Raw genomic sequence first — 24,818 nt, 5'->3', positions numbered from 1 at the left:
TTTATTTATTTAGTGTTCTGGCACCTTGCTGTACTAGATGATATGAGAAAATGGAAGACTGTTTCTCTTCTGAGAGCCTGAATACCAAACGAAGAATTTGGCTAAGAAATTGCCTTTGGAAATATGTTTCCACTGTTAAAAAAATAAAAATAAATAAAAGCAATTTTAAAAGCTTTGAAGGATGATAGCTGAGATGTTGCAGATATTTGAATGTGCATAGATACAGAGCAGTAGGTTGATGTTAAATATGAACTAATTGATCTTGCATTCAGTCAGATTTTAACTTTATTAAATTTTAATTACAAAAGATAAATAATAATATTTTGTAATGACTTCCTTGTTATGTCCTGGTGTACGTGGTTACTTTGTAGAGTGGAAATAGCGGAGGGATGAGCCATGGGTGTTCTGGTACATGGAAGTAGACTACCAATATTATGTAGCTCTGTAGAAAGCAAGGGCAATGCTCAATTTATAATACTGCTCTACACTTTTCCTCCTTTAGATAGGTTCTGCATAGGTTCTGGTGCTCTGTTTTCCGAAGGAGATCAATTCCAAGTGCAACAAGAGATACTGGGAAAACATACGGATGGCTTTCAGGGGCTAGGCAATCTAACTAGTTTTAAGATGGAACATGATAAATAGGTTAATGGAATTAGATGACAGGGAATGACCTGAAGGTGGGAAAGGTCTTTGGTTCCTAATTTTTGAGTTCTCCAATATTTCTCCCAGGAAGGTATTATTGTAATAGTTGCCTACAGAAAAACAGGAAGTCCTCTTCCTGAAAACTAGAGGTTTCGGTAGGATTTCTTCTCCAACACAGATGTGGGTTTTTTGTGTGTGTTTTGTTTGTTTGTTTTGGAGGGGAAGAGGGTTGGAAGATTAGTACAGAGTATGTTGGTCTAATGGAACATGCAAGTATTTTACTACATTTCTTGAGCCTTTTCTGTGTTCTGTACCCAAATACTTTTTACAAGAAAAGATTTTAAAAGATGGTAATTTCTGTCTTAACTGCTAAAATCACTGCATAAAACTCAAACTGTTAACTTTGTGGGAGTAGCTTCAAACTAAGAATTTTGTGAATACAGTCTGTAATGAGCAAATTTTTGTAGACTTCTGTGATGCCATCGTCTTGATACTAGTTTCTGCTGTCCTGCTTATCTTTCTTTCAGAAAGAAAACTGAGCTGGATCTCGGAGCAAAATTTCCTTTTTCTTTTTTTTTTTTTTTTTTCTCCCAGAAATGGCAGTTTCTCTATGGAAAAAAATATTTCAGACTACAAAGGAAAGGATACTACAGCAGAGAAGGGTATCACTGTATAATATTGCTCATGGCTACGAGGAAGAATTGATAAAGAAGAAACTGCAACAGTTTGCTGGTGGATCCATCAACCTTTCCAAAGAAGATAATGGCATTGGAATACTTACCTTGAACAACCCACAGCTAATGAATGCCTTCACAGGTATTAATTAGTTAATGGAGATGAGATGCTGGGTTTTGTTTGTTTGGTTTTGATCCCCCCACCCCCCTTCAGTTAGCTCTTCTAGGGTTTTGCATAAACAAAGTGAAAAGCTGTGCCTTACCATTCCTTAGCTAAAAGAAGAAAGGTGTGATTTTTAACCACAGGTGTAGTAAATGTCCTCTCTTCTTCATGGTACTTTTGCCCTAAACATCATAAATGCAAGAAGAGAGAGTCATTTAAGAATGACTTAAAGAATGTCTCACAGAACATACCTCTCTTTTTTTTTTTTTTTTTTTATTTTCAGTGAAGACTATTCTGCTACTGTGTTTTTGCTTATTTCTCCTTTTATTTTGCCTCTACTGCTCTGGAAATATATGGTATTTTTATGGGGATAGGAAGATATAAGCTTTGTTTTGTAGATGGTGTTGAAAGGGCCAGTTTATTATGTTGTTCTTTACCTAAAATCTTCCCTCTAACTTGAGCTTCTGCAATTTGGTATTTCCTAGTTTCCCAGACTGGCTTCCATTTCTTCTTCATTTGTCTTGTACCTTAAATACAGATGTTTATGAAAGATCTGATGAGTTGGGTATTCTCAGGTGTTGCAGATAAGGAATCTTCTTAATTATATGCTTTTATACTGGACAATACTTATCAAAACCAGATGCTATATTTTATTAGTCTTGTACAATGAGAAGCTTTTGACCTCCAAGATAGGTGTATTTGCTCTTTCTCTTTAACTGTCTAGGAACATTCCAATTTATTCAATTCTCTTCAGACATAAGTGGCACAAGTTCAGGGTCTGCATGTGCCTGAACTTGAGCCGTTTGTAAGTCTGTAAGAATGCCTTTATCTCTTAATATTTTGAAATGGATACATTTGTCATCTTGTTGATTACTTTTTTGCTGTTCTCTTTTCCTGCCCAGTCCTCACTGTTCCTTTGCTGTCAGCAAATAAGCTTGCAACACAGTAGCAAAGCACAGAGCTGTTTACATGGAGAATGTCCGCAAATGATTGTTAGCTGAAAGAAAACCTAACAGAACCACAGAATTTGTGGTAATTCACCCAGTTGTCTCTGCAGTTGCTCTTTTGTTTCTTCTTAAGAGCTCATGTGTAAAATTGTTGCCTAACTTGAAAAGTTGTAGTTAAAAGACATTAGCATGGAGATTGTCTTTCTGAATACTTCCCTGTCAGCATACAAGTTATTATACAATCATAATTACACTGTGGTTTGCTCTTTTTCTACAGGTTGTTTTTTCTTTTTTTTTTTTGACTTAAAATAGAGCTGTTCAAACTACAGTTTGTGGGCTGGGTGTTCGTAGCTTTTTTGTTGTTTTATTTGGTAGAGTCATGAGAAGTGAGCAATAATAGCAGAAAGAGGAAGGACAGATGAAACCCAGCCTGCTATGGGAATCAGATGTAATGTAAGTCAAGTTGCTGAAACTAAACCTAGAGCAGAGCAGGCTGAGGGGAGGCCTCATGGCGGCCTGCAGCTCCCTCACGAGGGGAGCGGAGGGGCAGGCGCTGAGCTCTGCTCTCTGGGGACAGCGACAGGACCCGAGGGAACGGCATGGAGCTGGGACAGGGGAGGGTCAGGCTGGGGATTAGGGAAAGGTTCTGCACCCAGAGGGTGGTCGGGCTCCCAGGCTCCTCAAGGAAGTGGTCACGGCCCCAGGCCTGCCAGAGTTCAAGCAGCATTTGGACAATGACACATAGTCTGATTTTTGGGTGGTCCTGTGTGGAGCCAGGAGTTGGACTCAGTGATCCCTGTGGGTCCCTTCCAACTCAGGATATTCTGTGATTTTATGATTCTAAACTTTGAACTTACAACTGTGTTCCTTGTTTTCTGGGTGCTTGAAGGGAGGGTCTTAGAACTGATTTCCAGAAGTGCTGAGCAGTCACAACTGCTGTTTAGGCCACTGGTAGTTGTGCTTTGACTATACTGAGTGCTATATAACGTTAATGTACTGAAATCATATCAGACCTCTCAAACTGGACACTCAAAATTAGCAGGTATTTTCTCTCTGGCTTAGTTGGTGGTCTGTAACATTATATGACTGCTGTGAAAATGAATGATTAGTGAATGTGAATGACTTAAATGTTCTGGTAGCAAACAGAAGCTACAACAAACTAAGAGGAAATTAATAGTTGTGTCTTTGTTGCAGACCCTGATTAGCATACAGCAAACGATCCATGGGACCAGACAGTTCTGTTTCATAGTAGTGTGTAGAGCCCTCTAGAGAGCAGTACTCCATTTTGCTAGGTAATAGCCACAGAAATTTGTTCTGGAAAATCTTACAGTGGCAGTTTCGGAGATAACTGCTTCTTTCGACTGTGCACCTCTGCTAGAGATTTTTTTGTTGTTGCAGCAAGGAGAGTAGAAGCAGAGTCATGCTGGCCCCTTGGCCAAAACAAGTGATGGTATGGTATGTTAATTTATACACTGCTCTTCACTTCAATTTAACGTCATTGTCTGTAAACCATAGGTGCTGAGGAACTAGCAAGCACTTGATCTTTTTCCATTTGCAGTGTATTGAGTAATACCCTTCAGGGGAAGTGTGGAAAGGAATAGGATGTACGACCCTTAAATTGCTCCAGCAAGACCTGGTTAACTTCGCTTGCCAGAGCCTGTAAAATACCCTGCCTCAAAGAAATTCTGTTAATGTTGTGTCTCAGAGCTTCTTGAGAGTGGCAGATATGAATTTATATATACCTATATGCTTCCTTTAGAAAGCTGCAAAACATCATTAAACTGCTGAGAGAAATTCTATTTGCCAGGCACTTACTTTACACGGCAGCTTTTTATCTCAGAGGAATTATGTTTGTTCAAAGCTTGAGCAACTCATGGAACTGAAAGCAGAACAAAATTGTTGGCAAATTGCTAATGGGCAATGTGGAAGTTGTTATGCCTTTTTTCTCTTCTTAATTGGAATCTGATAGCCACCTGTTTGAAATGGTCTCTTTGGAAACAAATGCTAATAATGTCAGTTTAAGCCTGGTGGAACCAATTTCAGCAACCCAAACTCTTGCTGAACTAAAGTTGAACTTTATTTAAAAGAGAAGGAAGCCAGACTGCAAGAACTAGAAGGTAATGATGATAAACTTATTTTCTAGAATTATAATATAGAATCTAGAATAATTTATTGTTATTTCTAAATAATAAGTTATTTATTTTTAGATAACAGTTAAGGTGCAAACAGATGAGTTATTGCAAGTACATTCAGTGCTGTGAGGAGCATGAACTTACTGGTATCATATGCTGAAGGACCAAGACTGGCAGAACGAGGATTTACTTTACTATTGTGTCCTCATCATTGTATCAGACATCCTGGGATGTGTCTGTTGGTGAAATAATAATTAGGTGGTGTTAGTGTACACGGTAATGGAGGGAATCCTCTGTCAGGGACAGGGGACGGGTGCTCACCTCCTTCTCTTGTCCCACCTGCTATTGCATGCAGCTGGCTCATACAGTTCCTTTTTATAAGCTCAGTTTTTTGGTTATCTAGATTTTTGGTTCATAATACTCTATGGAAGGACTCTTCAGTACCTCACTGCTTTTGTTATTAACAGCACCACAAACAATGGTTGTGCTATGTCTTGGCTCTGGCAAAGCTTTGATGCCAGTCCAAATACCTTTCTTGTAAGAAAACTTGAGAAATACACAAAAAGCAAAATCCATGGTGTTGAAGCACACCTATTTAAAGAACAGTGTTTGCAGGAAAGACATTGAATATGCTGTCAGGCTGGGAAAGCATTTCAAGTGAAGATTCGTGGAAGCCTCTGCTAGCCTAGTTCTGCTCAGTGTTTTCATTCGTATCTTGGGTGATGAATAGAAAGTGAACTGCTGAAATTATCATATGACCCCGGATTGGAAGAACTTGCAAGAAGGTTATTTGGAGCAGGGGAATGGAATTCAAAGTAATCTTGCTTAAGTGGTACAAAGAGCTCAAGATCAAAAAGGTGAAATTCAGTGAAAACAGATGTAATGTGCAACACACAAAAAGCCTGAGCAAATTATAAAAGCAAATGGAAAGGAACTGGTAAAAGCGCAGTTCTGGTATATAGTATGTCATAAAAAACCAGAATCGTTCTGGTATATAATATTTAATGGCCACTTTTTGCTTTCCTCAGGAACATGGTCTCAGCTATTTCAGTGGCTGAGACCAAGACCAAGGTGGAGGTCCTTTACAAAGCATTCGTTCCTGACCTGGTGCTGGGATGCATACTTCATAAGGAATAGCAAGGAAAACAAGTAGAAAGAAAAAAATCTCAGGATGTTAGGATGGCTGCTAACGGGCAATTTTAGGACAGGAAATGTTCAGTGTGTACAGGTGTAGGGTCAAAAAAATAAGAGACATGGAAAAAAATGAAAGATTCCTTGAGATAAAAGCACATTTACATCTGAAGAAGGTACGTCTGTTCTCATACATCCTTGTCTAAGGAGGGTAGAGCTGAGAGCATCATCAGCCTGTAGGTATGCTGCATTTTAAAATAACTTTCTATAAATGTTTTTCTCTTAAGAACATATGAGAGTCCTTCACAGAGGAAGAGCTTTAAGTTAATTTGGGTATGCTCAGTTGGTGTGGAAGATAGGATAAGGAATAATGGCTTTAAGCTAAAGGAGGGTAGATTTAGATGAGATATAAGGACGAAATTCTTTACTCAGAGGGTGGTGAGGCACTGGCACAGGTTGCCCAGAGAAGCTTCAAGAAGTGTTTTGACAAGCTCTCAGATACATGGTCTGACTTTTTTTAATATATATATATTTTTTGGGGGGGGGCCCTCTGGGGACCCAGGAGTTGGATTTGATGATCCTTGTGAGTCCCTTCCAATTTGGATATTCTATAATGTGAAGTAGATTAAAAACAAAGACCTGTAAATGGATGAGAATTTTTTTCTTGCTGAGGAATGAATACTTTTGGATGTCAGATATTAATTCACACCTCACTGTTATGCAATAAAAGATGAAAAGAATCATGGGCATGGGCTGTTGCAATAATTGTTCAAATTCCATATATAGTTGATGAAGAAAGGTAGGTGTGGTCAAAGGTCTCTGGAAGTAAAGCCTGCCAATGCAAGTTCAGACAGTTGCTTTGGGCAGTACATAAAATGACTTTTCACTGAACAAACTAGATTCTACTCTCAGCAACTCATGATGAAATGTCTGGAGTGTCCAAGCCTCTCAATTCCACATTTAAAATGTGAGCTTTACATAGCTGTCTCACAGCACTGATAATTTTCTTCCTTTCATCCTTTTTTCCAGTTTCTTTAGAGCAGAAATAAAGTAACCCAAAAAAGTCTGTTGTGTAACTCTGGGGATTAGCACAGTTATAATTGTCTATAGTATGAGAAAGCTCCTAAGTGAACATATGAGAATATATGAAGTAAAAAGATGGTACTATTTAATCCATGTGTTTGAAGTCTAGGATGTACTTTGTAAAGACAGCTTTTCTAGACAGTTACCAGGGAGGGAATCAGAGGTGTTTCAGAGAAATTTCCTTTTTTATTGTTCTTTTAAAAAAGTTATTTTGCTTCCATTTTTAAATCTGTTTTCTTTTGGATGGACACTTCTAAATGTCATTGGCCTTCAACACTGTTTACTCTGCCGCCTTTTTTTTTTTTGTATATATTTTCATTTGAATATGCAGAGTGAAATGGCAGTGACATGAAAGTGACTCGATGGACTGATCTGGATAGACACAAGAAGTTTGTGTGTCCTGAATGTATGCAATTACAAACAAGAATAACTCAGGTAGAATTTATGCTTGCACTACTTACACTTTTTTGTTTTGTTTTGGTAAGTGTAATGCAAGTTGCAGAATACTCATCAGAATTTCAGGCAGTACATTTTTGGATTAAAAACATATGTCAATGCTGGGGGGGGATTTAAGGTGATGCTTTCCCTTGTGTTTTTAAGCCTATCACATCTTAATGATGACTTGATTTTGGTAGTGAAGAATGTAGTGTAAAATACGCTGATCATAGCCATTTTGTTCTAAGTGTTGCTTCTCATCTCTTGTAACAGGCACTATGATGCTAGAACTCCAGGAGAAGGTAGCTGAACTGGAAAACTGGAAGGATGGCAAAGGCCTTATCATCTGTGGTGCAGGAAATACTTTTTGTTCAGGATCTGATTTGAATGCTGTCAAAGCAATATCCAACTGCCAGGCAAGTAGTGATACGAAGTTTTGGGAGAAAAAAGAGTTTTCTGATATTCAGAGATCCCTATCAGACAGAGGTGTTTCACTGTGTTTATGCTGCAATTTTACATGCAAAGCACAGGATGGAGCTTTTAATGGTTGGAAAAATGCTGGAGGCCACTTTAAGCCATGGCTTAAGTGTTACTGTAATTGATTCATAACTCTGAATTCCTACATGACTTATTATTTTTAGCCTTTTCTTTTAAAAATCTCATTTCAGTTTCTCAGAACAGTATATGGTGAATTTACACAAAATAACCTGTGCTTCATTAGTTTGACCTTTAAAAGCAAAGACAAGTAATCATTTCTTATATATTCTCAAGTCAAAAACAAACTTAAGCAGCGTGGCTGCTGTTACAAGAAGGTTTCAATTTTGTCAACACTGTGTCTGGACCTGAATAAAATGGAAGAACAAATGCAACTCTTGTTCAGTTGAGCTTTGGCAATGATCTCGTAGTCCAGTTAGAGGAGTCATCTGTAATTTGGGGGTTGAAGAGCTTTTAGTAATGACAGAAATCACTTTTATTTTATTCAACCAATTGGCTGGATGAACGTGGTATTTGTCATAATCTGCGATATGGTCTGCCTTTCCTTCTGGTGCAGGAAAAGCAAAATAACGGCCAAGAATGTTGAAGGATTTTTGTACCCGAGTGGCTCCTCCTTCTTTTCTTCCTCTTTCTCCTCTTCCTCTCATGTTCATCTGTTCCTAATCCTGAAACAAACCCAGATCCCCTGCCTGTTCTTTTTTGGTGAGTGCTAAAGTTAGGGTGACCAAATCATAGCAGGCAAATTAATAGTGGTATTGTTAAAGAAAAATGTTTTCTTTCTGTCCTTGTAAACCTGGTTCCCAAGAACGAATAACCTAATTCTGGAGTGAAACTTGAAAAGCCGGCTATCTGAAAAGCAGAAGAGGTTCTTGAAAGGACAACTAGGAGGAAGGAGGCATGAAGGAGGTTTTTGCTTCCCTTGTTCTCTGTCTAGAAACCCTACAACAGAGGTTCCGAAGCAGTAAGCAGCAGAGGACTTCTGAGCAGATGGAAATGGTTTGTGAAGGCGGACTGAATCCTGGCCTGCCTCAGAAATAGTGTGGCCAGCAGGGCTAGGGAAGTGGTTGTCCCCTTGTATGTGGCACTGATAAGACCATACCTCAAATGCTGTGTTCAGTTTTGAGCCCCTCAATACAAGAGGATATTGAGTTGCTTGAGTATGCTCAGAGAAGAACAATGAAGCTGGTGAAGGGACTAGAAAACAAGACCTACAAGGAGTGGCTGAGGGAATTGCAGTTGTTTAGTCTGGAGAAGAGAAAGCTTGAGGGAAACCTCATCGCTCTCTAGAGCTACCTGAAAGGAGGTTGCATTGAGGGTGGTGTTAGTCTCTTTTCTCAGGTGACAAGTGATAGGACACGAGGAAAAGGTCTCAAGTTGCACCAGGGGAGGTTTAGGTTGGGCATTAAGAAGAATTTCTTGACAGACAGGGTGATTAGGCATTGGAACGAGTTGCCCAGGGGAGTGATGGAGTTCCCAGTCCCTGGAGGTATTTAAGAGAGGAGTGGACATGGAACCAAGGAACGTGGTTTAGTGATGGGACTCAGTACGTCTGGGTGATGGTTGAACTTGGTGATCTTGAAGGTCTTTTCAAACCTAGATGATTCTGTGATTCTATTTTTTCTATGACTGTAAGTTCTTGCAACAAAAAGAGCCAGGGGTACAGCTTCTTTTTCTACTTTATGAAGGTGACTTTCTTTCTCCTTGTATCTCCCAGCTGCACCCCAAGCTATTAATCCTTTTTTGTCTTTGTATGTAGTGCATACTGTATTTCACCTGCCTTTCTTCTCTAGTTTGCTTCTGACTCTGAGGACCATATTAGAGCTGAAAATGTGATTATTCCACTAAACTCCAGTGAATCTCTTTCTTATTCAGATAAAAAATACTCTGACTAGTAGCCTTATTTTTCTTATCAGGAAGACTTGAAGGGTATGTTGTCCAGGACTCAAGTAACTCGATGTCTTTTGCTCTCCATCTTTTGTATAAGCCCCCTTTAAGTACTGAAAAGCTGCAATAAGGTCACCCCAGAGCCTTCTCTTCTTTAGGCTGAACAGCCCCAGCTCTCTTAGCCTAGGAGAGGTGCTCCAGCCCTTTGATCAACTTTGTAGCCCTCTGGACCCATTCTGACAGATCAACAGCCTTCTTGTGCTGGGGGACCCAGACCTGCACTCCAAGTAGGCCCTCACAAGGGCAGAGCAGAGAGGGATAATCGCCTCCCTCAGCCTGCTGGCCACTCCTCATGCCACTGTCATGGCATCTTCTGTCTGCCAGAAATCTGTCCCTGAATACCATAATTCTGGTTGGCTACGGGCAGAGTAGGTCTTGGGAGTACGTGAATAAATTAACAATAAATTGGCTGAAATTGGCCTATTCTTGTTGCAAGCTCCTATTCCAAGAGGTGCTGAAGATTTACTGCGTGTTTTCTTTCTCAGAGGTATGAGTCAGAAACTTTTAATTAAGGCAGATTCTTTAACATGAAAACCCCTGTAAAACTGATCATTAGAAATCAGTAAATACCAATACAGATATGTTGTTTCCTCTTTTTCTTCCTGCCATTCTTGGAAGACAAGCTGGAATTGTTACCTACTTTATTATTATTATTTTATTTTCACTATACCCAAGCATTATTTTTCTTAATTTGGATTAAATGTCACGTGTGCAGTTCATTTAACGTACGTATACAACCATCGTCATACGGTATCATTTGGCTTAATCATGTGTGTCTGTTCCTGGTCAACACTAGATGCCTGGAGAGGAATGTAAGAAGAGGGAAGGCAGAGAGATAATGATTTTAATTCAGTATATTTTCTTAGTCTCCAGCAATTTATGACGTGAGACTAGGCTAAAGGTGTTACCTTGTATTTAGTAACCTTTTGCAGATTTTTCTGTTGTGAGATTATGTAGTTGTTCTTCAATTTGTGTAGTCCTTTAAAGGTTGCAGTAATCTTCTGCAAAGTGTTCTGTTGTGTATGTTGTAGGAAGAGGTATTTGTTCTGAACCTGGCAGCAACTGATTTTATTTAAAGCCTTTGTTCTTGTACTGGAAGAGAAAGGAACAATTATTCCCTAGTCGCTACTGTTTGCAAGCTGATGTTACTTCTCTCCTCCTTTTTGTTTTACAATCTTTTTTTCTTTTTTTTTTGTCTGAAATACTTTTGATCCAAATGATTAAAATAAAAAGCTGGTAAATTTTAACTTGTATAAAGTTGTGTGGATTTAGAATGGTATGGAGTTTGCAGCCATCCGTGGTCCTATACAAATGTTTAAAGCTCATCTTTATGGGTGTTTATCTGGGAGGAATGAGAACAGGAGATTCAGAGGAAAGGATGTAAAATTTCACATCACAGCAAGTTGGTATTGAAATTATTTTTATAGTGGCTTAATTATAACTGCAATTCTAATAAATGATTGAGGGTGTTTGTCTTTTAACTCAATCTATACTAGGTTTTCTATATGTGCTTAGTGGGGTTGGACTGGAATATGGACAAGGTTAACCAATTCACATTTTTGAATTTTCCATTCTTTATAGGATGGGATGAATATGTGCATGTTTATGCAAAACACCTTAACCAGACTCATGAGGTAATATATTTTCTTTACCCTTCTTTATGAAGTAATTACAATGATTGAAATATGTTTTGGCTAACTCTTTAATCGGATGTTTTAAATATTAAATTTTGAATCCCAGACCTTGTATTTGCATATGTTAATGATGTAAGTATTTGTGGATTTTAAATTAGGCCTTGACATTTTGCAACTATTATTAGACTTTCCAGAGATTGGTACAGAAAAATACCTATAGGTTTCTATGTGGAGAGATGGGAGATAACTATAGTTAAGAAAGCACAGGCCTTTAATGTTTCTGAAGCTGGCTTCTGTAACTCAGTAGAAATTGCTTGCTCTTAACAAACAAGCAGGGCTAGCTTATGCAGCCCACGCAGGTAACATTTATTTAATATATTTATTTAATCTTCCCACTTCATAAGAGGAATGTATTCAGTTCTACCATCTGGTACTCCTGATTTTTTTTCCTTTCTTTTAGATTCAGCTTCCCTTAAGAAATCACATTTCTATTACATGCATGTATGGCAGGTTCCATTTTTTGACTGCTTGGGGCTTTGTTAAGATAAATATTTTGTGTTTTCAAATAGTATACATGGGAAAATGTTATGAGCTAACATGATTCTGCAAAACTGCCCAGGAGATTGGAGACTTATTCTTAGTAGTACTGTATTGGAAGGAATCCTCAGGAGCAGAATTAGAATCCATTTGTATAATTTGGCCTTGGTATAATCAAAAGCAATGTGGCAAAGCAAAGAGGAAGATGTATGAAGATTAAAATCTCACCTCAGGTATCTGAACTTGAAGTATATGGCACTGTATTCCAGTTGTAGTTCAGGTGGAGCACTAAATTGCTATCTGGAAAGATCTATCTTAGATGGATTGCTCTCCCTCAGAGGGAGCTGAGGCAAACTGTGATCATGAAGGAGGTGCCTCAAACAGATGAGATAAGTGTGGATGTAGAGTGCTTGGACCCATATCTTCTGGTTCCCCACAGACCGTAGGAATAATGAGGTTACCGTTGCACAAATTATTGTGTTAAGTGTGCTGCAGCTGGCAAATGGACTTGGGCCATAAGAAATTCATGGTGCTTCTCTTAAAGTAGAAGTAAAACCAAATACCAGATTGTGATTGGGAGGCTGACTTCTGAATGTAGTTTTAACACTGCTTAATGAGTTAAATGCCTCTTTGTGGTAAAAGATGTATCAGCACACAAGTCTGGGACTGACCAGTTATCTTCCTTTCTTAGGGTACTTGCCTTATCCTAAGTCAGTCACTGTTTATTAATATTGATTTCACAATGACAGTAGGAAACGGGTTTCTCCCCACATACTCTTCCTTCCCTCTGTCCTTTGAATTACCTTGAACGTGATTAAATACAACACCATCAGAGGTAGCGGATTATTGCTATCCTCAAAGGACAGTTTTGTCCTCTGAAAAAAAGTTTTATTGATGTTTGAGATGATAGCACTGCTGTTTGAAGAAGCTTGCTGAAGTTGTCATGCTGAATCTCATTGTTTCTCTATAACCGAGCTGTGCAGTTCTTAGGGTCCCTTTTTACTGCTCTCTGTATTGTCCGGGCTTAGTGTAGAGTGTTGTGTTGTTGTCCTGTCGTTCCTTCTTGCAGGTAGTCTTCTCAGGTATAATCGTAGCATGCATTTTTTTTTCATAGTATAGTACATGATCTGCTTTACTGTGATTCCATTAGATATTTCTGTCTTGCTGTTGCATCATGGCTCCCATATTAATTATGAAATAATGGATTTAGTGGAAGTGGAATTGGTATTGTGCTGCTAACCTGCAAAGATGTTATTGAAAAAAATCAATATATTTGAATTCAAAGATTGAATGAGTTAGAGCAGAATGTTTTTCTGAGCTTTTACTATAAAGATAGTTTGCCTTTGATCATTTCTAAGAATAAAAGAATGAATTTTGCTCGCAAAATTCTCTTGCGTAGATTGCCATTGATCAGTGTTGCACTAATCCAAGGAAAAGCTATTGGAGGAGGAGCAGAGCTTACCACAGCATGTGATTTCAGGTAAGATTAACAGTTTCAGTAGCCACCACGTTGTATCTATCAGTGATTTAATGACTGTTGCTGTGAAAAGTTGGAAGCTTTAGGTACCACTTTAACTTGGAGTCCCATCACAGAATCATAGAATCATTCAGGTTAGAACAGACCTCTAATATCAACAATATCAATAATAAAAGTTCAACCTTAAACCGAGCACTGCCAAATCCACCATTAAACCATGTCACTAAGCAGTACATCTAAATGAAGACCTCCAGGGATGGTGTGTCAACTACTTCTCTGGGCAGCCTCTTACAATACTTCACAACTATTTCAGAGAGAAATTTTTCCTAATATCCAACCTAAACCTCCCCTGGTGCAACTTAAGGCCATTTCCTCTTGTCTTATCACTTGTTGCTTGGGAGAAGATACCAACACCCACCCTGCTATAGCCTCCTTTAAGGTAATTGTAAAGTGTTATAAGGTCTCCCTTGAGCCTCCTTTTCTCCAGGCTAAAAAACTCTAACTCCTTCAGGTGCACCTCATAAGACTTGTTCTTTAGACCCTTCACCAGCTTCGTTGCCTTTCAAGGCATTTGGAATTGGGCCTTGGTTAGCAGACTTCTGGAAACTCCAACTTTTTTTCCTGTGATAGTACAAATGAAAGATTACTTACTGCTGAGTTACACAGTTTGAAAAACCTGTGTAAAACAAGAACAGCGATGAACTTTAGCAACTGTCTGTCACAGACAAAGTGGTTCCAAGATCTTGTACGTGAGTGAGAGGCAGGAAGACTGCATAATTGTATATCGCCTTATGTCTCTTTTTGTTGCAGTTGTAAGTAAAAATAAATAAAACTGTCCATTTAGCTTGTATTTAGTGTTGTGGAATTACTATTTGCAGCGCAATTGTCGTACAGTTTTTGAAACAGGTTTGAGATGCAGAGGAAAGCAAATAAGGTTCTATTCCTGTTTTTTTCCACACAGGTGCAGGGATTTGCCGGCATGAAACAACCAGCAAAAATAGAGGGCTTTAATTAAAGAGGCTGAATGCAGAACAGGAACTGGAGGAAACTAACATAATAAAATGTCACTTTATTTAAACAGTTGCTAATGTGCAGACAGACAGCCTACAGATGTAGCAGGATTAGCACTGCACACAGCCTCTCTGAAAATGAGGAACTTTCAGTGAAGTTTTTATTGAAGAGAAAGAAATGTGCTCTTTAAGAGGGCCTTAGTGCCTGAAGTGACAAAGAAGTTGGCCAAAAGCTGAAAGTACTTACATGCAAAAGTAAATTAGAATATTAATGCTGTTCCAGGTATCAAAACCAGGCTTTGCAAAGAGGAGATGGCATCCACGTTGTTTGAGCCACTCAGAAGCAGTGAATGGCTTTGAAACTTTTGCTTTGAAACTACATTCAGCTGGATCTTTCTTCATATCTACACAGCATTTAGTGTAGATATAGCTAAGCATTAAGCTCTGACTATGGCCTCTGAGTAATGCTGTACTATAAATACCTGGTAAGAAGTGCCATGTTTGATAGCTGCAGTGTTGACTGGGCAGTTTTACCTGGGAGGCCTAGTAGATCTTACTATATCTCTGAGTCCACTGACAGAAAGTGGATCCTGTTATCCCTAAGGAGGAGTTTAAGGCATGTGAGCATAATGAGATGGAAATCTTTTGCCTTTATAAAACATATACTTTCTACTCTTACTCCAGCTATGTTGTTTGACATACTGTATAATTATAATCATTGTCAAGTAGCTCTTATTTGCATGAAGTGAGCAGCTGCAATTCCTCTGATGTGCTGCCATAATTTTCGCAATAACTACAGCTGTTGATCCGTCTTCCACTGCTTTCTAACACACCCATCCAGTGCAACCAAATAATAGCAATTCAGAAGAAGCAAATGGGACTTAATAACAGAAAAAAAGATAGAGAAACATTTTCTGTGCTGTTGTTGTTGCGCTTGAATTTGAGGCTTTTAATACTGGGCAACAAAATCCTAGTTCTCTGAGGACTATGAACAGATAGTTGTGGAACAGAAATTTTGTCCTGAATCACTAGATACCAAAAGAGGAACCTGAGAACAGAGATCAGAGAGGTTTGTTTTCTTCCTTGAATAAACTACAGTTCTTTTTTTTTAATGAGGGTGAGTGAGTTGTAGCTGCTTTTGATTTAATTTTTCAAATCCACTTCTATTTTTCACAGTTATCATGTTAAACTAATAAAGGTCTTGGTCTTGGCCTGAAAAACTTTCTTATTTTCATCTCTACCTTAGTTAATGCAGTACTATACTGATGCTGTTGAAGTGATTCACTTGAACTAAAATGACTTATGTACCTTCTCAGAAATGCACTCTGGCAGCATGATGCACGTCTATACTGGAGCAGAGGTGTGGACAAATTCAATTTTAAAATATCTGATGTGGTTTAATATGTTACTGATGTAGAACACTGTTCTTCCAGTGGCAGTTGTTGTGGTTAATTGTCTCTTACTCTGTTTTCAGCCAGCTCATGTAAAATTGGATTAGGGAGGTCTTGCATGAACTTTGGCACATTTATTGCTGACATAAGGGCAGTGATGAAAAGCAGAAGCATTTTAAGTCACTCCACTTCGGTTTGGAAGAGGATGTCTTCTCAAGACATCATCTTCAATCTTATCTTACTTTATGGACTGTTGCAGTACATCTCATCATAAGAAGCAAGGTCCTTATAAGGTTGTAAACAAATTATTTAAAAAAATAGTTCTCCAGACAAGTGCAAGGTAATTATAACCCTTTCAGACTTTTTTCTGATATGAAAGTTGGGAAGATAAGGCTTCTGACACTATAATTATTTATCTCAATTATATCTGTAAATCTGAGTAACATAAAACAGTGTATGTATGAAACTTGTTTTGGCAGCAAGGCTTTTTGGTAGTTTCAAGAAGTCTAGACTGCTTTCAGTGTGCCACTGCTGTGTATTTTTTCTGAGTCTGCAAAGATGGCTGTGGGATTCTGCCACCAAATGTTAGTGTACGTTGCAGTTCTGCATGACGCTGGAGCCATTTCAGTGGAGTGCACAAATGGCTGTGTGTATTGGGTTCACGTGGCGAGGTTTTTTTGGTAGTGGGGGGCTGCAAGGGTGGCCTCTGTGAGAAGAATCCATAAACTGCCCCATGCTAGATACGCCAGTTTCAGTCGGCTCCAAAGGGACATGCTGCTGGCCAGAGACGAGCCAGGGAGTGACATTGGTTGGGCCTCTGGGAGATCATGTTTAAGAAAGGGAAACACCTGCTGCACAACAGCAGCTGGGAGAGAGGAGTTGGAAAATGTGAGAGAACCAGCCCTGCAGCCCCCAAGGTCAGTGCAGCAGGAGGGCAGGAGGTGCTCCAGGCAGGAAGCAGCAGTTCCCCTGCAGCCTGTGGAGAGGCCCCTGGTGGAGCAGGCTGTCCCCCTGCAGCCCATGGGTCCCACATGGAGCAGATCTCCACGCTGCAGCCCCCCCCGTGGAGGAGCCCCCGGTGGAGCAGGTGGACGTGGCCTGGAGGAGGCTGCGGCCCATGGAGAGCCCCCGCAGGAGCAGGCCCCGGGCCGGAGCTGCAGCCCGTGGAGAGGAGCCCACGCAGGAGCAGGGGGTCTGGGGGGAGCTGCCGCCCACCCGTGGGGGACCCGTGCTGGAGCAGTTTGCTCCTGGGGGATGGACCCCGTGGTACGGAGCCGTGTGGGAGCAGTGCTTGAAGAGCTGCTGCCTGTGGGCAGCCCCCGCAGGCTCAGTTCGGGAAGGACGGCATCCCGTGGGAGGGACCCCGCGTGGAGCAGGGGCAGAGAGTGACCGGGAGGGAGCGGCGGAGATGAAGTGTTAGGGACTGACCGCAGCCCCCATTGCCTGTTCCCCTGTGCTGGTTGGGAAGAGGAGGTAGAAGAGGGCTGATGGGGGGGAGGGGGCGGCTTTCACCTGATTCAGTGATGCAATTTTACAAAGAAGTGAAATGAAATACCCATTCTGAGTTCTCTGTGTACAGAAACCTGAAGTGTATTTTGTATGCACAATGCATGAGTTTAAGGAGAGCTGAGTTTACAGGGTTGGTTAAGGAATTCGGACAAGAATTATAGTGGTTTGCTGGGCAATGAAGTAAAAATTAAATATGGGGCAGAAAGAGTTAGATAAGGGATCTGTCTGTGCAATTAGCAGAACACAATGATCTCTGAGCATATTAGCATCAGTGGGCCACCAGCCAATAGCCGGAACAACTGACTTTGAATTCTGAACAGGCTTGTCTTCTGTTTCACATTGATGCCTCTGAGAAATTGCACTGGGGCAATCTGTAGGTCGTTTAGACACCTCAACAGCTTTGAAAATCTGGCCCTATCTCACTTGACAAATGAACCTCATTGTACCTGGTGCTTTTGAAAAATATAGTCTCTTCCCCAGTGCCCCCCCTTTTTCTTCTCTAATACTACTGCAGTCAAAATAGTCAATTGTGAATCCAATTTAAAAGATGGTGTCTCCAGGCAGAGGGCAAGAGTACCAAGATAGAAAGCTACACCCTTCTCATAATATTGACCTCAAAATGGGCTCATCAGTAGAGGCAGAAGTATTATTTTCTTTTTTAGAAAATAAATCAACTATAATTTCTTCAGGTGGCACTGATGTTTCATAGTTAAATTACAAAGGGCCAATTTCATTACTCTTGTTTGTGCCGAGTAGTATCTTATCTTGTAAAAAGCACCATTGATTTAAAGAAGCATTTGCGTTCTGAGCAGTCTTCTGCTCTGTCTCTAATGGCAGAATGAAGTTTTTAACGGGAGGCAGCTTATCCTAGTAGTACTGCATTGATATCAGATTGGCCTAGCTGCATTTGAATTAAATGTTTTCTGCATTTTTGTGAAACATGTAGGCGTGCTTCTTATTATTTTAAGGTGATAGATGTGTTCCGTCAAACAAAGAGATACTTTTGCTGTTTGTGTTTGTGAGGACTTGTTTATATACTTTACAGGCATACGCTTAGTGCATTAAATGTAACAGACAAAATGACAGGAGCAGAAGAAAGTACAAGTGCTACATAGATGTAGGCCCACTGTGACTGACTTCTTGGTTGTAGACAGTCATCCTTTTATTAGGTTACAATTCATTTGTTGCTCCCTTAAAAAAAAAAAAAAAAAAGAGAGAGAGAAGAAAAAGGCTTTAGAAATGTTAATATTCTACAGTAAGCTTTTCCAAGAATTGGCTTCAGAATGTCAGAGCACAACACAGTAGCTTCTTTGTAAATATTTTGCTGTATGCAAGGATTTCAGCTTTCATTTTTATCAGAAGGAGCTTTTAGGTATACAGGATGTTGCCATTTGAAAAAAAGAGGACCTCAGTACATAGCAGCTCTTTTCTCTGTGCAGAGCATGATATGAATGTTATGGGATGGAATTCACATATTCACGAGTTCTTGCGAAGTCCAGGCTGACAAAGCACTTTTCATCAGAAGTGACTCCATAACGTCGCTGCACATTGTCAGGGACAGAATCGGTAGCTAGGTCTAAGAATGGGTTCTGACAACTTCAGGTGCTTGCTGTATGCCACAAATCACTCGTTTAACTGTATTAACTTCCCCTCTCATATATATATGTACATATATATATATATATATATATGAATGAGAGGGAACGTGTGTGTGTGTATCTACACATAAAACCTTCAAATCAGTTGGTAATTTTAGAATTTCATTGCAGTCATGCATCAGTTTCCATTTTAGAGCCCTGGGAGCTTTGTTAGTACAATTTTCTGACGAATTTTCAGAGAGATGGATTATGGTTTTAAAAGTTTCACGTCTCCTGCCTCTAAGGAGGCCATGTGACCTAGCTGTGTGACTTGACGTCTGGTTAAGCAATCACAGCACTGCTAGAAATGGACTTGAGAACCTATATTTTTGGAATTATGTTTATGGACTAGTATTGCTTTTTCTTTATTACCAGTTTTTATTGGCTTTTGAAGTTCACGTGTTTACAGTCTTCCACACAAAGGATTTTTTTGCATACGGTCTACAGTTCAGATTTACTACCGTTTGGTTTTACTGGAAATGTAAATAACAGCAACAGAACATGAATTTGAGTTGAAGTTTTCTTTTTGAGGCTGTTTTTGTTGTTGTTGTTGGTAGGGATTTACTTCATCCTTTTTTTTTCCCCATTGGGAAAACAAATTATCTTATTGTAGAAGACTGAGTGTTTTGTCATCAGCATGTATCTACCTTTTTGACCACTTCTACCATGCAACCTTATGTCCTTTCTCTTGAATAACCCTGTATGCAGCCGATTCTCTGCTGTGCAGTAATAATAGAGATAGCCCAGACAATGGAAAATCTAGATAAGACAGATTTTAGGGAATGCAGAGCTGGATCCATGCTGACTCCTGCTGAGACACCAGGCTGTCATTCAACTGTAGGGAAGCATTCGAGGTTCACGGAGAATTAGTTTAGGAAGAGTAGAAATGCACGGAAATCAGCTGTTATGATTGCATCTGTGAAGTGACTCAGCCCCAGTTTAGATAAACTGCCTCCAGGTATTTGGATTTGACACTCAATTGCAGATCTTCACTACCAAAATAATTATTTTTAATATCAGATTGCTCCACAAGTTGGTTAATGTAAAGTCCGAGAAGGACTTACATGTTCAAGTCTGCTGATTCTGAGGTGGGGTTATACTGAGCTGTGATTTCATGGGAAGGGCAAACTGGCTGAACAGCTCACCTTAATGTTGGATGACGATGTTCCTGCTGCCATTCCCAGCTCACTGCTTACTGGTTTGCAAAGCACCAGTGAAAATGCTGGTATGAATCAATTATCAAACCTAAAAGCAACAGAAAGGCTGGACATTTGTTGTTCCTCTAGTGAGTTTATGTGATTTTCAGCAGGCTAGTAATGGCTAGAATCAATATATAGGAGGAATTCAGTGTCTGGGAGAGGATAACGAAGAACAGGAGGGGATGGGAATACAATCTTCTAGTTAGTAGTTAGTAAGAAATGAGTTGCTGCTGTTGTAACTCAGCAGTCGCAGTTAAGAATAAATAAAATTGTAAGTACTTACATCAAATAAATTCCTATTTTACTTAAACTGTTGTATGTTTAAGAACTCCTGGTGTATCCATGGTATGTTACTAGGTGTTATCCCCCAGTTGTTTTATGTGTTGATGCATTCATAAACAAAAAGCAAATATATGGACTGAGGAAAAAACAGTAATTTCAGTTAGTATGGATTTGTCTGTGTTAGAGAGACAGAAAAATCAGAAATAAAAAGATACGAGGGGAAATTATACTTCTGGTGCCAAGAGAAATGGTCACACGCTTAGGCATGTTTGTGGAGGTTTTCCAACAGCTTGCTGAAAGTGTGCCTGTGCCTTGTCTGGCTAGTCTTGAACTTACCACCAGGTAGTGAGCCGAAACTGTCTGTAGTTCCCCATCAGTATAGGTAATGTGCTATATTGAAAAGGTGAAGAAGCTAGTTACTGTTTGTAATGTAGAATTTTAGTGTTAAATTCTCCATCCCATTTAAGCCTTTTTGAGATATGCCATTGTGATACCACTTCCCCACTCCAAAAAAAAAAAAAAAAAAAAAAAAGAGAGAGAGATGAGTTCTGAAATCATATAACCAATGTAAATGTATCTGGAAAACTTGAAACAGCCAATGTAATTGTTTTAAAAAGGGGAAAAAAATGGTATGGGTTCATTAACCTGGTAACTCGACAAAATGGCATCATGTCATAATTTCATCAGCAGTGATTTCAAATGATCTTTCTGCTGCAATCAGAAATTGTTGTGTAGGATGTGCAAATTCAGCATCAGTAACACTGCACACAGAGATGGTTGAATTTCGATGTGTGTCTTGTTACCCTAGTTCTTGCAAAGGTGTGTTAGTGTGATGCTATGGTAGTTTTTAAATCCTTTAAAGCCGTGGGTTGCAGAAATGTGATATCTCAAACACATCATAAAGTAATAGAGCAGGTTGGATCTTGCAACTCTTAGGGTTGATGTTAAGAAATGTTGTTACTTTCCAATCAGCTGAGTTCAGCAGAGCAAAGTGATCTCTGCCTATTTGACATTTCAGGTACCAATCTCTGAGTCAGGTTTTTGGGAAAACTTCCCCTCCCCTTTCTGTGTCAGCAGGTGGAGACGAGCAAAGAATATGACTGAAATGTTCCTGATTTAAGAGGCTCTTGAATTTGGTCCAGGAGGATTTTGTTCTGCTTTCTTTGGTCTTGATAAACATATATGACAGAAATAAAGATTTGGGAAACAGGTTATTAGCACAGGTATATATGCTGCAAAAGAATGTTACCCGCGAATGGTCATTTTTCATCGAAAAATCTGGAAAATATCTCCATTTCTAATGGAAATTTTTGCTCAAGTCCAAAAGGCATATGTGTTGTTGAAAGCGTTTATTTGAACGAAATCCAGATGGCTCCAGTTCCTTTTTTGGGAGGGAAGGCTCATGTAACGTTTTAGATTTCCAGCATGAGTAATTTTTGTGTGAGCCTTATTTTGGCTTTCACTCACTTGTGCGTTTAGACTTCAGCAGCCTGTAAAGCGTAGCTGATACCTGCTTCACGGGTAAGACCAAAGTGCTATGTCAGGTTGGAAGCTGCTCTGAAAATAACGGTGTGGTAGTGGAGGTTGCGGCGTGTCTGTGACTGGGACCACTGGCACGCAGGGAACAGAAATAAAGTCATAGCTGGGAGTTGGAAGAGTGTTAGCGAGAAGGGCATCGGGACTTGGCGAGGACGGAAAAATGCAGCGGCCCTCCATGGGTTCCTGCACTACAGCTGCAGGGAGGGAAGCAGACCAGGCACCATGGAGCGCAAGGGCCAGTTAGGCCAAATCATTTTCCTTCTTGCTTTTTTTTTTATTATTATTTATTTTTAAAAATGACGAAAAAACAAACAAAAAAGGATCGTCTTACTTCCCTTAATAGTGCTTGTGGGGTTTTAATCAGTCATGCTTTTTTGGGCACCTATTTCCTGCCCTGTGATCTGTCATCTAATTCCATTTTTCATTCTTGCTACAGAAAAAAGTCTTGCTATAATTTCCAATATTCAGCTTAATTTATCCCTTTAAGAAGAAATGTGACTTTTTATAGCACACTTTTCTCTTTCTCTTTTCTGTGACGCCGCAGGCAAGGAAGTGTCAGCCTGAAATAAAGAATTAGATTAAAAAACCCTAATCCAGAACTGCTGGGCGAGGAGCCTTCATCCTTTGCTGACTTCTGGGAGATCCTGGTACAGAAAGAGATTAGAAGAGCCATCAGTATGGATCACATTCAGTGTTACGATGAGCACCATCACCTCAGGAGGCTTTTAGGGGGCCATTCCTACCTTTTCTTGGCTGAGGCTGCCCCCCTGCTCCCCTTGCGAGGTGTTAGCAACAACTTCTTTCCCTGTTTTTTTCCTTCCATAACAGTCTTTCTGGCCCTATTTTTAGCAGTTCTCCTCTGATCAGGGAAGTGCTTGAGAAATAAACCTCCTTCAGTGCTCTGGTCGTTCTTACACAGCCACGTTCTGGACCAGTTTTAGTCTGGTTCTTGCCAGGTCAGGCAAAGTGTGTTCTGCTGCTTTAACACACAAGTTTTTACTGCTGATAGGCATTTTCAGAGTTTTTCTGTGTGCAGGCATTGCTACTGAGGAGGTGCTGGTTTTTCTGATTTCTGTAATCTGCTTATTAGAATTTAAATCCTGTTATCCGGTGGATCTTTTTCTAGTAAACAGTATTATTTTGTGCTTCTTCCCTGGAGTGACTTCATTTGAAATTGGAAATCTTGCAGTCTCTTTGAGTTGACTCTGTGCCTTCTGGGAGCTCACCTTCCTTTGAATGCCTCAAAGTTTGGGCAGTAGAGAGACTGCATTCCTCCTAAAGTACCTTATGTCTGTTTACCAGTCTTTGCTTCGATTTCTCTGTATTCCATCTCTGCCTGAATTTTTTGTTACCTCCAACTCTTCTTTCATTACCATGCCTCACCTTTTTTTGATCCACGACTCCACTTTTCAGGATTTTAGCATCTACCAAATGTTTTGTGATTTAAGTGAAAATATGACTTTTTTGTTCTTTTTTCCACATTTTATTTGATTCTGGGTTGATGTTAGAAGACATGATAGTCACGGTTATAAATGGTTATTTTAAGGTTCCCCCTCAAATGTGCATCTCATTGTTTAGGTCCATCTGCTCCCCTCTGGGAAGTGGCTTGGATTTCCCAGCCGACCCAGAGCAATGTTAGCTCTTCCTCAAGAAAATACATCTGTCATTAGGAGGCTCTTTCTCAGTCCAGGTTTTGACCCTAATTCTTTGGGGTTTCCAGATTTTCCTGGAAAATCGGACTGGAGGGCAGCAATGAAAGGTAAAGGCAATAGATGCTGGGGAGAAGCGAAATATTTTCTCCTAGGCTACTTTAAGTAAACTTTGGGGGAGAGGGGGGGCGTAATGAATGCACTGAGAGTGTTACAAAATAATTCAGTAACTATAAATAAAATTCCATATAATCTGCAACGCAGTTTGAAAAGAGCTGAGGGGAAAGTGAGCTCTTGTGTTGGTGAGATTTCATAAGCTGGCATTAAGCCTACTCCTTTGACACTGAGTTTTAGAAGGTGCCTAGAACACTCTGTACTTGGGAGACTAGGTGGGAATTTTTAAATTTTGGTTCTTGGATATCATTTTAATTTATTTAAATCTCAAGTAGAGAAGGTAGTTTGTTTATTTATTTATTTATTATGCGTGTTTTGTTTTTTTTTTAAATCACTGAAAGGATTTGAGACGGATGACTTTCTAATGGGCTTATTAAAATAGTGGCTGGACCTACTTCTTTCCATTGCAGTCTTGTAGTAAAGAGTACAGATTAAAGTTTATAAATAGGAGGGATGATTAATGTACACGATCTTCTCTTACCCTAGTGAAATTTGGGATTGCGGAGCAGCTTTGTGCGATTGTATCTAAGCTATGTACAAGGGCCATAGTTTCCCCAAACTCTCTTAAACCATTTTCTCTTTATTTTTATGTTCTGTAGTGGTTACCATTTAGGTGTCCGTCAAGTGGATATTCGTGACTAAAGGATTTTCAGAAAGAGCAAAGATTTGTCAGTTTGTTTTTATGATGTCAGTCTGCATGGACTATCGTGGACAATTCCTTCATTTTGTAAGTTTTACGGTATTTTCGCTTTGGGAGTCTCACTTCATGATGCCACGGCTCTGAAGCAGCAATTGCTGTGATGCCTCATTGTCTTAATCTTTCTGTGCACTGGTCAGAAACATGAGAGGCTCCTCTCCATGAGGCAGAAGGTATGGGAGAGGAGCAGGGGAATTAGTACTGCAAGCTGTGCTGGGAAAGCACCGAGCAGTTATGGCTGGCAGATATTCATTGCATTGCTACAGTTTGATAATCTGCTAAATATAATTAGCAGGGAGTCGTCGATTAAGTATATAGTCGTGGCTTTTTGAGCCCTTTAAAGCCTATCCAATTGAGATTGAAAGACAGGTGAAATTATGACTAACTCAGGATGAACCCACTTGTTAGTATTTTCATAGAATTACGGTGCGTGGTTT

General features: G+C 39.7%; 1 protein-coding gene across 7 annotated transcripts in view; it reads left to right on the top strand.

Moving 5' to 3' along the window:
- The window catches only part of ECHDC1 (ethylmalonyl-CoA decarboxylase 1), a 38,994-nt gene that overhangs the window by 5,417 nt on the left and 8,759 nt on the right, over positions 1-24,818 (top strand). For 5 of the 7 annotated variants that reach the window (XM_040551283.1, XM_040551279.1, XM_040551280.1 and 2 more), the window contains 4 exons: positions 1,237-1,458; positions 7,481-7,623; positions 11,228-11,280; positions 13,217-13,297. In XM_040551283.1, the coding sequence (XP_040407217.1) occupies positions 1,239-1,458; positions 7,481-7,623; positions 11,228-11,280; positions 13,217-13,297 (497 nt within the window). In that variant the 5' untranslated portion in view covers positions 1,237-1,238. Of the gene's footprint in view, positions 1-1,236; positions 1,459-4,428; positions 4,544-7,480; positions 7,624-11,227; positions 11,281-13,216; positions 13,298-24,818 lie in introns of those variants that run through there. The other 2 variants (XM_040551285.1, XM_040551284.1) reach the window with 2 other exon arrangements.

The sequence above is a fragment of the Cygnus olor genome, chromosome 3 (genome assembly GCF_009769625.2).
Source record: "Cygnus olor isolate bCygOlo1 chromosome 3, bCygOlo1.pri.v2, whole genome shotgun sequence".
In the NCBI taxonomy this organism is placed as follows: domain Eukaryota; kingdom Metazoa; phylum Chordata; class Aves; order Anseriformes; family Anatidae; genus Cygnus; species Cygnus olor.
The sequence above is the reverse complement of the archived record's forward strand: the minus strand, read 5'-3'. Positions and strand labels throughout refer to the sequence as shown.